The 13,910-nt window shown below is 54.2% G+C and overlaps 1 protein-coding gene across 1 annotated transcript in view; it reads left to right on the top strand.

Annotated features, from left to right (window-relative positions):
• Positions 1 to 13,910, top strand: part of RXRG (retinoid X receptor gamma) — a 57,848-nt gene that overhangs the window by 10,909 nt on the left and 33,029 nt on the right. Inside the window, exon 2 of the mRNA XM_006142253.2 lies at positions 8,031 to 8,266. Within this exon, the coding sequence (XP_006142315.1) occupies positions 8,031 to 8,266 (236 nt within the window). The remainder of the gene's footprint in view (positions 1 to 8,030; positions 8,267 to 13,910) is intronic.

Genomic DNA, 13,910 nt, shown 5'->3' with positions numbered 1-13,910 from the left:
TTTTTGGAGAGATTTTCACTGTAGGGCGCGTGCGCTCACCAGACAGACAGAGAGAGACATAGAGACAGAAAGCGAGAAATCACCCCCCAGGGGGGATGGTCACGCCGCAATCCCTTCTCCTCCATTCTCCTCTCGGGATCTTGGGCACGCACACACATGTGCCTGGCATGAGTTTTAAGCCACCGGGTCTGGGACACGAACCGCGGTCGACCACATGGGAGTCCAGCGACATAGCCATTACGCTAACTGCTGGTTCCAGAGAAGGGCATATATTGATAAAGAGCTGTCTGAACCTAAGGCATTGAGTGGCAGAGGCTCTAAGCTTGGACTGGGAGCCGGAGGTCCTGTCATTTTGGCCCTGTGTGGCCTTGAGCGGGTCTCCCTCCCTCTCCGACGATTTCTCCATTTCTCCGTCTGTGAAATGAGGTGGTTTTTCAAGCCCTGCAAGTCTGGTTTCTAAACAAAAGCATTATGGGTTTATGAATTTGTGACATACTTCATTTGGAATGGTGAGTACATTAGTCATGGCATGAACTGGTTTGTGTTTGCTCATTCACAAAAAAAAAAAAAATTAAAAATAAAAAAATGAAGGTTTGTTAAGCAAATAAGATGGTAGGAGGGATGTGAAGCCCATTTCGGGAGCCTTCTGTTTTCAAGCAATTTAAAAGCCTGGTGGAGCGTCATTAGCATATTAACGGGGTGTTAATTACAAAAGAGTCTTTTAAAGCAGGTTTTCTAAAATCCCCACTTAGTAACCATTAGCGTGTGGTACTGGAAACACAAACTATTCACGTGTGTTACTTAGAAGTAATGAAATTGTCATTTAAAAGTAATCTGCCAACTTGTCACGAATTTAGACTGATTTTTCCCTCAATTGATCCAAATGAGTGAAGTTTGGCTATAATTATAGATAATGCTGGTAATAATGAGGCTGATTATCAATCTCTCTCCCTGCTTTTCACTGCCTCCATCATCCCAGAGTTTAGAGGAGGGGGCGGTGGTGGAGGGAGAGAAGAGGATGAGGGGAGGGGGAGCCGGAGGGAGGGAGAGGAGGGGTGCTGTCTTCCATTCTCCATTTTCTGCCTCCCCCACCCCCCAGCTCTGAAGAAGCAACCCCCTGCCCTCACCCCAGCGAGCGGCCAGTCCCCCCTCCTTTGGGGACACAGGAGTCCTGGTGGGACTACGCCCCTGAGTGGCCCCCAGCCCGTGGCTCTGGCTGCTGGTCTGCAGTAGAGGCCTAGAGCTGTCTGCTCATCAGCTGACGCTGCTTCTGTCCTGGCGTCCCACTGAGAGGCCTGGGCTGAGTCTTCAGGGCCCAAGCAGGGCCTTTTCTGCTACTGCTCTCCACTCTTGCCAGACTCCTTGATTTTCTCCCCAGCAAGACAGCAAGGGCTTCAGTAGCAGAGAAGGCTCCTATGAAAAGGTGTGGCTTCTACTTCCGCTCCCCCGGAAAACGTAGAGCTTTGCACTAGTGCCACGTCCGAGAGACCTTCCTGGCCGATCTCGGGGTGCCTTGTGCAGCCCACATGTTTATGCGAGAGTGCTTTTGAGGATGCTGGTAACAATTCAAATGTGAGAAGTGCTTGTGAGCAAACTGGAGTCTGAGTAGCTCCTGTGGGCAAGGAGCAGGGAGGAGGCTGGGCTGGGAGTGCCGGTGAAGGGAACCCAGCTGGACTCTAAATCCGGAGAGGCTACCATGAGGATGGGGAGCACCCTAGACAGAGAGGGCCAGAGTCAAGATCCCCAGAGAGGCCGCGTGCTGTGTGTGGAGGGCAGGGAGGGCTGTCTGGGGTGACTGCTGCCATGGAGGAGGGTCAGCCAGGGCCACAGAGGATGCAGTGCCCGCATGGGGAGGTCCCAATTTGCAACCTGAGACCTCCCTGTACTTGCCAGGCCGACCCTGGCTGGCTGAGGCTGGGGGTGGGTCATGGCATGGAGTGTCATTCTCTCTCTCTCTGTCATGGAGTAAATAAATAAACTTAAGAAGATGTTGCCGAGTCGTTCAGAACGGCGCACAGTGGGGCTGGTTTACCGTGCGGGTCTGCCACTCCCCCCAGACTCGAAGCCACTGTGCCCTTCACAGGCCACCTCCACCTGCATGAACCATTTGGTTTCTCGGTCTGCCAGGTGTTTAAAAAAATTTGTTTACTATTACGTATTATTATTATTTTAAATTTGCTATAGGGCACATGCACTCACTAGAAAGAGAGAGAAAGCGAGGAAGCAAGCTGCCAGGTCTAGGCTCAAACTGCTGTCGGCCATGTCCAGTCCAGAGCCTCAACCACCACGCCACCTGCTGGCCCCGTGTCCGCCGGGTTTCGCATGGTGCCATGGGGGTAGTGACAGCACCAAGCACACAGTGGTGCGGTGGGAGTGAGCTCCTGCGGGCACAGCGTCTAGGAGCATGCTGCTCAGTACCTGTTATTATCACCACTCTTCCTCAGCCGGGCGGTGACAGCTAAGTGCCTTGCCACATGTTCCTGGCTGGCCTCTGCCTGTGTGCTGAGGCCTGGGGGAGGGGGAGGGTGTGGCAAAGAAAGAGCAGGCATCTGAATATTCTGCAACTGTGGGGGTGCGGTTGTCCCCACCCTGGGGAGCTCCCTGACTTCCAGTGGAGGTCCTGATTGGAGAAACAGCAGTGCCTCTCTGGGCAGGTGGGCTCGAGCCACTGGGAATGACTCCTGTGAGTTCCCTTCCACCCTAGGAGGTAGTACTAGGGAGCAGACGGCCCTGGCCAGGAGCACGGGGTGGGAGCGCCCAGCCATTTGCTGGCCCTGGCCAGTCAGAAAGCCCGCGCTTGGCATTTCCCTCTTATTGGCGGAGGATGGGGTTGCTAAGCAACTTCCTTGCTTGGTGAGGATTCTGTGGTTCTAAGTACTGAGTTTTCTCTTCCTTCTTTCACTGTGCGTCTCTCTGTCTCTTTGTCTCTCTGTCTCTCTCTCTCACAGCATTTCCTTGTGGTTCTGATTAACATCAGGGACATAGATTGTTATGTAAATAACCTCTGCGGGTGGGCCAGCAGGGAGGTGTTTGTTGAGGTGCTGGACCCCACATGGCTGACCCTGTAGGTTGAGTCCTGGCCCCGGCAGCTTGGAAGACACGCTGGGAGCGTGTGCATGCATGCCCAAAAATCCTGAGAGGAGAGTGGAGGAAGGATTGCCCTGTGGCCACCCCCGGCCCGGGTGGTGACTTCTCACTTGCACTCTCCCTCTGTCTGTGTCTCTGCTGAGTACATGCCCCTATAGCAGTTTCCCTTTTTAAAGCAGCGGGTGTGCCTGAACTCTGCATCCGTACTAACTCACACTTCCTTGGTAGTCGACAAGTATCTGTGAGCGTCTCCCATGCTCCAGACACGGTCAACAGCAAGAGGGTGAAATTCGAAATGGGGCACAGCCGCATTCAGGAAGGGGGTCAGGCTGAACCTCAGTGAGGTCTGGGCACACCAGGGATGGGCTGGGTGGCCAGCATGGCGAGGGGCCCCTTCACTAACCGCTCGGAAAGCAACTGGTGCGTCCATACCAATGTATGGCAGCGGCTACCCCTAGCTGAGCCTTTGCTAGGCACCTGGCATTGGGCTAAGCCTTTTTAAATTTTATTTTTATTCTTTTTCTATAGGGCATGTGTATTCACTGGAGACAGACAAAGACAGATACAGAGAGAGAGAGAGTGGGAAATCACCCCCGGGAGGACGGCCACACCGCAATCCCTTCTCCTCTCAGGATTTAGGGTGCGCAAGCACACACACCTGTTGTGATTTTCAAACTGCCGGGTCTGGGACTTGAACTGTGCTGCCAGGCGTGTAGGATCCAGCACTTTAACCTCCTCATCATCTGCTGGCCCAGGCTAACTCCTGTGTGTACAGCATCTTCTCCTGCAGCGTCCAGGCCCAACGCAGTCCTGCTCCTCGCAACCTTTGCAGGGGAGGAAGGAGATAGAGCCGCTGCCCAGGCCAGCGGCTCAGGTGCTCCCAGGCGCCCTCCAGGTTAGGTGTGTGGGTCTCAGTTCATGCTGAGGAAACTGCAGTTCTGAGCATCACACTCCTTGCTCAAGGTCGAAAGGCACCAGAGCCTTAGAGCCTTACAACCTTGACAGGTGCACACACGAGCCCGGCGTGCCTTCCAGGCTGTCGAATCCAGACACCCTAACCACCACAGCACTGGCTGGAACTGTTTTCATGAGAAGTCCGTGTCCCTGTTGTTAACGAGAACCACAATCTGTGCACACAAATGGCTCTGTGTGTGTGTGTGTGTGCGCGTGTGCTTCTATCTTCAGAGCTCTCATCCCCTCCATAGACTTGCACCCGAAGCAGCTGCCATGCACAGGAGCTTTGGAATCACTGGGAGGCACTACACAGCTTCCCTTCACAGTTCTGGCTCCTGGGGACGCTCCCATCTTGAATTGCAGCTCTGGAATGCCAGTGGCTTCAAGGCCTAACAGACAGCTTGAAGATGACAGGGTCCCTCTGCAGGTGGGCCACACTCAGACCATCCCAGACCACCGCCACCCTTGAGTCTTGCTTTTCAATGCCTGGGAGCCTGTCCTGGCCAGTGCTCCTGAGGCATTAGAGCTGGGAAGGGTCTCTCTCTCTCTCTCTGTTTTTTTTGGAGAGGTTTTCGCTATAGGGCACGTGCGCTCGCCAGAAAGACAGCGAGAGACAGAGAGACAGAAAGTGAGAAATCACCCCCCCAGGGGGGATGGCCACACCGCAATCCCTTCTCCTCCATTCTCCTCTTGGGATCTTGGGCACGTACGCACACGCGCCCGGCATGAGTTTTAAGCCACCGAGTCCGGGACTCAAACCGTGGTCGACTACATGGAAGTCCAGCGACACAGCCATTACACTAACTGCTGATCCCGCTGGGAAGGATCTTAGTGGCTGTCAAGTGCTGCTCCTTCCTGGGAGGAATGAGGACCAGGCTGGAAAGGCTGTTCCTGTGTTGTCGAGAGCGAAGGACCATTGTGAGGTGGCCCTGAGAAGTCCGTTTTGATAAAATCCTTGCTGGGACAAACAGGACGAAGTCTCCACACCTGTGCGGAGGGCAGCTTATGTGCATGCTCCAGGAATCTGGGCAGTGGGCACGTTTGAGCAGCCCGAAGGTCAAGAGTGTTCAGGGTCAGAGAGCAGAGGCCAGAGGTCACCACACAGAGTGACATGCTTGGGGCCTGTCTCAGACTACTCCTGCTGCTCTAACCAAATACCGAAGACTGGGTCGTTTATAAACAATAGGCCTTTATTTCTCCCAGTGCTGGGAACGGGCAAGTCCAAGATGCCAAGAGATTCATGTCTGGTAAGCAAACAGAAAGGCTTACATAGTGGTGGCCAGCAGGTGGCGTGGTGGGTAAGGTGCTGGGCTCCCACATGTCTGACTGGTTCGAGTCCCAGACCTGGCGGCTTGAAAATCACTCTGGGCATATGTGCATGCCTCAAATCCCAGGAGCAAAAGGGGGGGGTAAGGAATTGCGATTGTGGTCCTCCCCCTTCAGGGGTGATTTCTCACTTTCCATCTCACTATCTCTCTATCTCTCTCTGGTGCCCTATGGCAAAAGCCTAAAAAGAAATAAGTCAAAGTTTAAGTAACTACTTGCAGGAAGGGAAGCTTATACACAAACTAGGAGTTCAATGACCATACACAGAAGGAGACAAAACTAAATGTAGAGCTGTTACTGTCTTTGAAGTTTGCCTTCGTACCACCCAAAATACCCCGCATCTCCGGCAGCCCTGGCCCCGTGCCTTGGGAACTTGGTGAATTTCAGTGTGAAGCAAATGCTGCACCTTGCCGGTCCCGTGCCAGGCCTGGTGCCAGCACTCCGGGGACACAGAACTGAAAGGCTCCGTCTCCCTGAGGTCCATTTAAAGCAGGACGGAGTGGACAGTTGCAGGGAAAGTCTCTGTCCTTCAGACGCTGGGCTGTGGGGAAGGACAGGTGAGTCCCTCGGAGTTCGCGCTCTCTGCCCATTGGGTTGGGGCTGGCTCCGACCCGACCCACTTCAGCTCAGTGACACTCACTGACCTGGTAGAACGCCACACCCTTGAAGGGCCTCAGGAGAGTCTAAAAGGGTTTTTCCCAGCCCGCGGCTGTCTGGGAAGAGTTCTTACTATCCTGGCCTGAGTCCTTGGGAGCTATCCTCTCCTCTCTCCTTCGGATGAACTTTCAGCTTGAAATCACTTCGTAATTGAGTCAGCGTGTGCTTCGCGATGTGCATGGCTCTCCGTCACCTTTGCTGTCCTTGAGAGCAAGCGCAGGAGACAGCAGGCTCCCAGCGGCAGGCAGCTTGAACCTCAGCTCGGCCCCTTACTAAGCGGATGGTACCAGCTACCGTGCTGGGGACGGGAAGCAGAGATGGATGTGGTTTTGCTCCCCATGTGCTGGCGAAGGCAGGGAAATCAACAGACACGGCGTAAGGAGTGCTGAGATGTGAATAAATACGGGGGGCTGTCAGAGGACAAAGGGTGTCAGACCAGAGCAGGAACACCAGGGAAGGCTTCCTGGAGGAGGTTAACAAGAGACTCAGACCTTGAGGCTGAATAAGAGCTTCCTCAGTGACGGAGGTGGGGGCAAGTTATTCTGCAGCTGGGAGCAGCATGGGGGTGAGACCGAGCCTTGTCCTCTTCAAAGGTTTCTGCCATAGGCTGTGTGCATACGCCACTGGAGAGCGACAGAGAGGAGAGTGAGAAACCACCCCTGCCACGCCTCATACCTTCTCCTCCATTCTCCCCCGGTGTTCGGTCAACCATGTGGGAGTCCAGGGCCTTAACTACCACATCACCTGTTGGCCCAAAGTTCTCTCATCTGCAAGAGGCTGGGATGATCTTACGGGCCTATTGCCATGAAAAGAGCTAATTTAGAGGCCAGTAGATGGCATAATGGTTACGTTGGACTCTCGCGGTTCCAGTCAACTGTGGCTTGAGTCCCAGACCTGGTGGCCTGAAACTCATGCTGGGCATGCGTGCGTGCCCGGAATCCACAGAGGACGGTGGAGGGGAAGGGACTGTGGCGTGGCCATGCCCTGGGGGGTGATTTCTCACTCTGTCTCTCTGTCTCTTTGTCTCTCTGTCTCTCTCACACACACAGAGCCAACGTGTGGAAACACAGGCTTGTTTGTGGGAACCCCTTGGCCACCCCCTGCAAGACCACAGCCTGTGGCTCCCCCTCGGTGTGGCACTTAGAAGTGGGTCTCGGGCTCTTTACCAGGCAGCTGTCCTGGATCGCCAGAAACCCCGCAGGCTGGTGATGGAAGGTCGTGGCTCCCTTGGGCATGGGAAGAACCCCCTCCTACAAGTTGCCCTTAACTATTCTAGCCATGCTCCGAGAGAAACCGTCATCAGAGGAGAAGCCGAGTGGCGTTGTTTGATTTACTCAGTTCACAGCAACCCCCAACAGTGATTCTTTTATGAAAAATAATGGGGCCAGCAGGTGGCATGGTGGTTAAGGCACTGGACTCTCACACAGCCGGCCCCAGTTTGAGTCCTGGACCTGGCGACCTGCAAAGCATACCAGGAGTGTGTGTATATGCTCCAAATCTCAGGAGGACAATGAAAGAGAAGGGACTGTCACGTGGCCATCCCCCTGGGGGGTAATAGCTGTTTCCCAGTCACTGTCTCTCTCCGGTGAGCCCACATGCCCTGTGACAAAAAACTTAAAAAACAAACAAAACATGTTTTTGTCTCATTTGGAGGCACCCAAAATTTTAGTTGGCCAATTATATATTATATATGTGTGTGTGTGTATGTGTGTATATATATGTATATGTACATATATAATATATGTAAAAGAATAAAGGATAAGGCTTACAGAAGTATTTTAGCTTGTAAGAAGGGCATGAACTAACTTTGGAAGCTTTCTGTATACGTTTCTAATGCGCTGTTAGTACGGACTATCTGAGAGGTAGCTGAACTCTGTCCTCCAACCAGAATCCAGAGATTTGGAACCAGAAGTGGGTGGGGCCAGGCCAGGACCCGCCCTCTGTGCCCTGTCTGAATCTGCTCTGCGCTCTGCGGCCTCTTTCACCTGTGCGCCTTCTCCCTGCAGGCTCCCCCGGCCACACTGGCTCCACGTCTGCAGCCTTGTCTACAGGGAAGCCGATGGACAGCCATGCCAGCTACACGGACACCCCCGTGAGTGCCCCAAGGACCCTGAGTGCGGTGGGGCCCCCGCTCAACGCGCTGGGCTCTCCGTATCGAGTCATCACGTCCACCATGGGGCCTCCGTCAGGCGCGCTTGCAGCCCCCCCAGGCATCAATCTGGTCGCCCCACCTAGCTCACAGGTAGGTCCTCTTCCTCTCCGAGGTCTCCCCAGCCGCTCCACCCAGGCTGCCCCTGGAGCGGACCTATGCTTACTGTGGGGTCGAGCAGTGGCCGGACTGCAGAGCCCTCATCAGCTGGGTCCTCAGGCCGTGTCTCCCGTGGTCTAGGAGACCAAAGGAATCTCCTCATGGTTTCGGTGGACCCCCTTCATTCACCTCAATTCAGTAATATGAGGGATCCTCAAAATGTTTATGGAGAATGGAATTCAAGCTTAAGTTCATTTTGGAACAAAACGTCTTGAATCCATGTATCATGTTTTCATAATACACATTTCCACGAACTTTCTGAAGGCCCTGCCTAAACATTTATCCAGCCAACAAAGTGTGCTGCATGTGCGCGTTCAAGAAATGCAGAAATGGTCAGGACAGGGTCTTTGCTTTCCAGGAGCTCACGATCGAGAGGGCAAACAGGCAGGGAAGACACGTGGAAAATCTAGAACAAGGCAGGCCGCTGCCTGCCGACTCAGAGACTGTGGGGAGACGAGGAGGACACTAACTCTGAACGCCTTCAGTTGTGGGGGAGAAGCACGGGCGTGGAGTGCTGGATGCTGCTCTGCGGACTAGGAGGTGTCTCAGCCTTCACATCCTCCCAGCAGGTGGTGTGGTGGTTAAGGAGCTGGGTTCCCACATGGCCAGCCACGGTTTGAGACCCTGTCTTGGCAGCCTGAATATCATGCAGGGCACGTGTGCACGCGTGCACAAAATTCCCAGGAGGAGGACAGAGGGGAAAGGATTGTGATGTGGCGGTCTCCCCCCACCCCACGGGGGTGATTTGTTGCTTTCCCTCTCACTTTCTCTCTGTCACTCTCCTCTCCAGTGAGCTCACATGCCCTATGACAAAAACCTTAAAAGAAAAAACAACAACAAAAAAAACCCACAAAGATCTTCATCTTTCCCCTGCTGTAATGGTTGGCTATTTGCTACGCTGATGCTGCATAACAAACAGTCCCGTCGTGACTTACAAACACAGCCATTTAGCTTCTCACTCACGAGTCTGCGTTAGGCTAGAATGGCTCCATTAGAATGATGGCTGAGCTGGGCTCGGTTGTGACCTCCTCATGTCCCAGAGTACAGGAGCTGTAGTGACCTGGTGCGTGCTTTTCTCAGGGTGACTCACAGAGGTGCAAAAGGCCAAACGGATCCAGAAAGCGCAGTGAAGTCCTCGCTTGCATCATGCCCGCTAACACTCCGTCAGTCTAAGAAGGCCCCATGGCTGCTTTAGTGGGAGGTACTACGATGGCACAGCACAAAGGACATGAGAAACTAGGAGCCACAGTCCCATCTGCCACCCCGTCCTCTCTCGTGTGTAGCAGCCAGGGCCCCTGCTTCCCCAGTCACCAGCACGCTTCGAGGCAGGATAGGCAGGTCCTCGAGACAGTCAGCTTTCGGGGTCAGCTTTTCTGGGCCCCTGGCGTCCAGGTATTGGGTAAATCCTATTCTGGCCGTTTCTGTGAGTGTTTTCGATGACATAAACATGTAAATGGGTGGACGGAGTAAAGCAGATTGCCCTCCCCATCATCGAGAGGCCTCACCCCGTTAGTTCTCTGCTCGCCTGAGGAAGGGAAAAGTCCCCTGTCTGACGGCCTTAGCATCGGGATGCCATTCTCTTCCTGCCTTCAGACATGAACCGAAACTTCGGCTCTCCTGGGTCTCAGGCCTGTGGCCCTCGGGTAATGCTGCAGGCTTTCAGCCTGCCTCCTCACCCTGTGGACCCTGGAGCTTGTCAGTCTCCATAATCGTGTGAGAGAGTTCCTTACAATAAATATCTTAGCGAGTAACATATATACACACATACATGTATCACACACACACGCGCGCGTACATGAAGGCACTTCAAAAGTCTGAGGAGGAGCCCCCAGGTGGCATGGTGGTTACAGTGCTGGATTCCTACATAGATGACCACAGTTCGAGTCCCAGGCCTGGTGGCTTGAAAAATCACACTGGGGGCATTTGTGTGCATGCCCCAAATCCTAAGAGTGGAGGAGAAGGGATTTCAGCTTGGTCATCCCCTAAAGGGGTAATTTCTCACCTTCCCTCTTTCTGTCTCTCTCTGCAAGCACATGCATCTTGTTGTAAAACAAAACAAAAAAGTTTGTAGAAAACAGGATTAAAATATAAGTTTATTTTGGTGCAAAAAATTTTGAAATCCATTCGTGTTTTTTCCCATAACACGCATTTTTCACAAACCTTTTCAAGTCTGCGTGTGTGTCCACACGTACGTGCGTATCCATGCACACATGCCTCCTGTGGGTTCTGTTTCTAGCACACTGATTAATACAGCCCTGAAGACTCCTTTAAATTTAGAGTTTTAAGGAAGAGGAAGGACTCCCTGGTGTTAGCATTTTCTAAGACTACAGAGAACTGTGGAAACAGCCTGGAGTCTCTTCAGAGAAGCCTCACATTCTAAGGGTCTGAAAGCAAAGTCATGCGGAGTCACAGAATTTTATAGCTAGTAAGGATTTCAAACATGCATCACTCCATGATTAGAGAAGTTCGAGACATGCACAGTGACTCTAGTGTCGGGACTACAGGAACTGGGGACCAGGCAGGTACACAGGTGGGAATAAATCAGCAGGCTGGTGGGGACTGTGGGGAGCTGCTCCATCCCCTTGAAGCCATTCAAATTCAAAGACTTTTTTATTTTGGGAGAGAATTTTTGCTATAGGGCACGTGCGCTCACCAGAAAGAGAGAGAGAAAGCGAGACATCACCTCCCAGGGAGGATGGCCATGCCACAATCCCTTCTCCTCTATTCTCCTCTCAGGATCTTGGGCACACATGCACACGTGCCCGGCGTGAGTCTAAACCACCGGGTCCAGGACTCAAACTGTGGTCGACTACATGGGAGTCCAGCAACGTAGCCATTATGACAACTGCTGGTCCCACAAAAACTTTTTTTCAGGTCATAGGGGGCAGGGGTTGGCAAGAGACAGTGCCCCCAGCAGGGTCTTCACCCTGAGACCCACTCCCATCCTCAGCCGGGGATGGATTACAGGCACTCGCACACATGCCCACTGTGGACAGGGAGGCCTCGGGACTGGAACTCAGGACCTCCCTATGTGGCTTCAGCACCGTGGAGCCTCGTGTAACCCCTGCACCACTGTGGCTGCTGTTGAATGGGTCGCACTTGGCTGGCCGTCTTTACCTCCGGTTCTGATTTCACGGTCCTCCCGTAAGACCCTTTCTAGGCTCCCCGTCTGAGCCCACAGGGATCCTAACAGCCTCATGCTGTTAGAGTCCTCATCCCACCAGTCAAGTAGTGAGACTCAGGGCCGAGCGACGTGTCCACCCGCACCCAGGCAGCCACCCGCAGTCACAGCTCTGTAGGGTGCTTGTGACACTGTGCTGCTCTGATGCTGCAATGTAAGTGGACTTAAACAGCACCCCACATCTTCCCCTGGGCTAACCTAGGACCGGGCAATGATACCCGGAGCTCCGGAGCCCCGAGAATCCCATTGGGGAATCACCCTGCAAGTTAAGAGAGATTGCAGCTTAGGCCACGCCCACCGCCGTGATGGGCAGGGTTGTGATACCGCTTCAGAAAGTGCTTTGTGCTTTCACCTTCTATCCCGTGAAGGACGAGAGTCTCCAGAGAGGAGAGTCCAAGCCAGCAGAAGGAGTCCCTGAGGTCCTGGGAGGCAAGTCCAGCTTTGCAGAGGGTGGTGTTCATCCAGAGAGCCATCCACGGGGACCTGCTGTGCCTCGGGTGTGACCTGGCACTGTCCCGGACTGGGGGACTAAGGTGGCCCAGTCTGTACCGTCCTGGCAATTGCAGTGCAGCAGGAAGACAGGCAGAGCGAAGGAATGGCCGAGCGTGGAGCGCTGTCATTCTATCTATGAAGAAAGTAGGCGGGGTGAGGTGAGAGGGACAGGGTCTGCAGTAGGAAGTGGGCCAGGGACCGACCCTCTGAGGCTGCTTTTAGCAACCATGCCGGAGTCTGAGTCTGACCAGTGACTCGGTCTTCAGAGCCGTGAGAGTGGCAGAGCCGCTATTCCTGGACCGAAAGTCTGTACAGAGGGATTGGGGTTGAAAGGTCAGCCGAGCACTCTGGGGCTGGCCAGCTGGGCTGCGTGCGGGGCCCAGGCCAAGTCTGGCTTTGGGGAGCTATATTAAGCTTGCCAAGCGCTGGGGAAACTCAGCGGCTGCAGCCACCGAGCAGTGTCCTGGGCTCAGGCTCTGGAGTCCCACGGCAGCAAACTTTGTCCACTGGACACGGTGACACGGGACAAACAGCCCCAGTGTCAGCCACGGTCCGTCAGACTCCAGATACCCCGGGCAGATCTTTCCCGTGCACCTGCTGCTGGTGCTCGGGACGGCCGGGTGGAGCTGGTGACCGAAGCCTGCTCCTCCCGTGACCTGGGCCTCGGGTGAGTCCGATTCGGGGTGTGCCGAGGTGGGGGCAGGCCTGGACTCCAAGCTCTGTCATTCCCTGGTTTGAGCTTCCCTTTCTGCGCTGTGGGATTTGGGGTTCAGGACTGAAGGGACAGAGCTGGTCTGGTGGAGGCCGGGCCGTGCAGCCTTCTGTAAATGTGTTTCTGTTTCACTTTTTTCTCTTATAAGGCTACAAATACATGCCCTGACTACTCTACAGGGATTTTTATACTGTCAAAGGAGACAAGGACTTGAAAAATCACTTTTTTTTTTTTTTTTGCTATAGAGTGCATGCACTCACCAGAGAGAGAGAGGGAAAGTGAGAAATTACTCCCCAGGAGGGATGGTCACACCATAATCCCTTCTCCATTCTCCTCTTGGAATTTTGGGTACAGGCACACACACCTCACATGATTTTCAAGTCACCAGGTCTGGGATTTGAACCAAGGAATCAGCCATGTGGGGTCCAGTGCCCTAATTTCCACACCACCTGCTGTCCTGAAAAATCACTTACGCAGGTGGTATGGTGACGACGATTAGCCACTCGTTCCCAGTGATGTGGGTTATACACCTGGGCGGTCATTGACTCGCGTGTACCGCGGTGCTGAAAAGCTTTAGAGAAGTTCATTTCAACAAAGCCCATTGCTCTGGGCCTAGATGCCCTGTCAGATTCGACCTGTGCCCTGAGGAGCAGTCAGGTGGGGTGAGCAATATCCAGGGAGACTGCATCTGTGGCTGGGAAGATGTTTATGCACCTTTAGGTAAAGCGACCTTGGCTCTGTGTATGAGTCTGAGTGTGAATGTGGTGGCTGGGGTGCTGTGTACCTGTCGGGCGGGGTCTGCCGGGTACCTCTTGGGTGGGGTGGGGTCTGCCGTGGACCTGTCGGGTGGTGTATGCCGTGGACCTGCCGCACGGGGTCTGTCATGGACCTACAGAGCGGGGTCTGCCATGTACCTGTCGGGTGGGGTCTGCTGCGTACCTGTCTGGTGGTGTCTGCTGTGGACCTGCCGGGCGGGTCTGCCATGGACCTGTGAAGCGGGGTCTGCCGTGTACCTGTTGGGCAGGGTCTGCTGTGGACCTGTCTGGTGGTGTCTGCTGTAGACCTGCGGGGCGGGGTCTGCTATGTACCTGTCGGGAGGGGTCTGCCGTGTACCTGTCGGGCGGGACGGAGTCTGCCGTGGACCTGTCGGGCGGGACGGAGTCTGCCGTGGACCTGTCGGGGCGGGTCTGCAC

Source organism: Tupaia chinensis, unplaced genomic scaffold (genome assembly GCF_000334495.1).
Source record: "Tupaia chinensis unplaced genomic scaffold, TupChi_1.0 Scaffold000070_1, whole genome shotgun sequence".
NCBI classification, from domain to species: Eukaryota; Metazoa; Chordata; class Mammalia; order Scandentia; family Tupaiidae; genus Tupaia; species Tupaia belangeri.
This window is presented reverse-complemented; position numbering and strand designations above follow the sequence as displayed.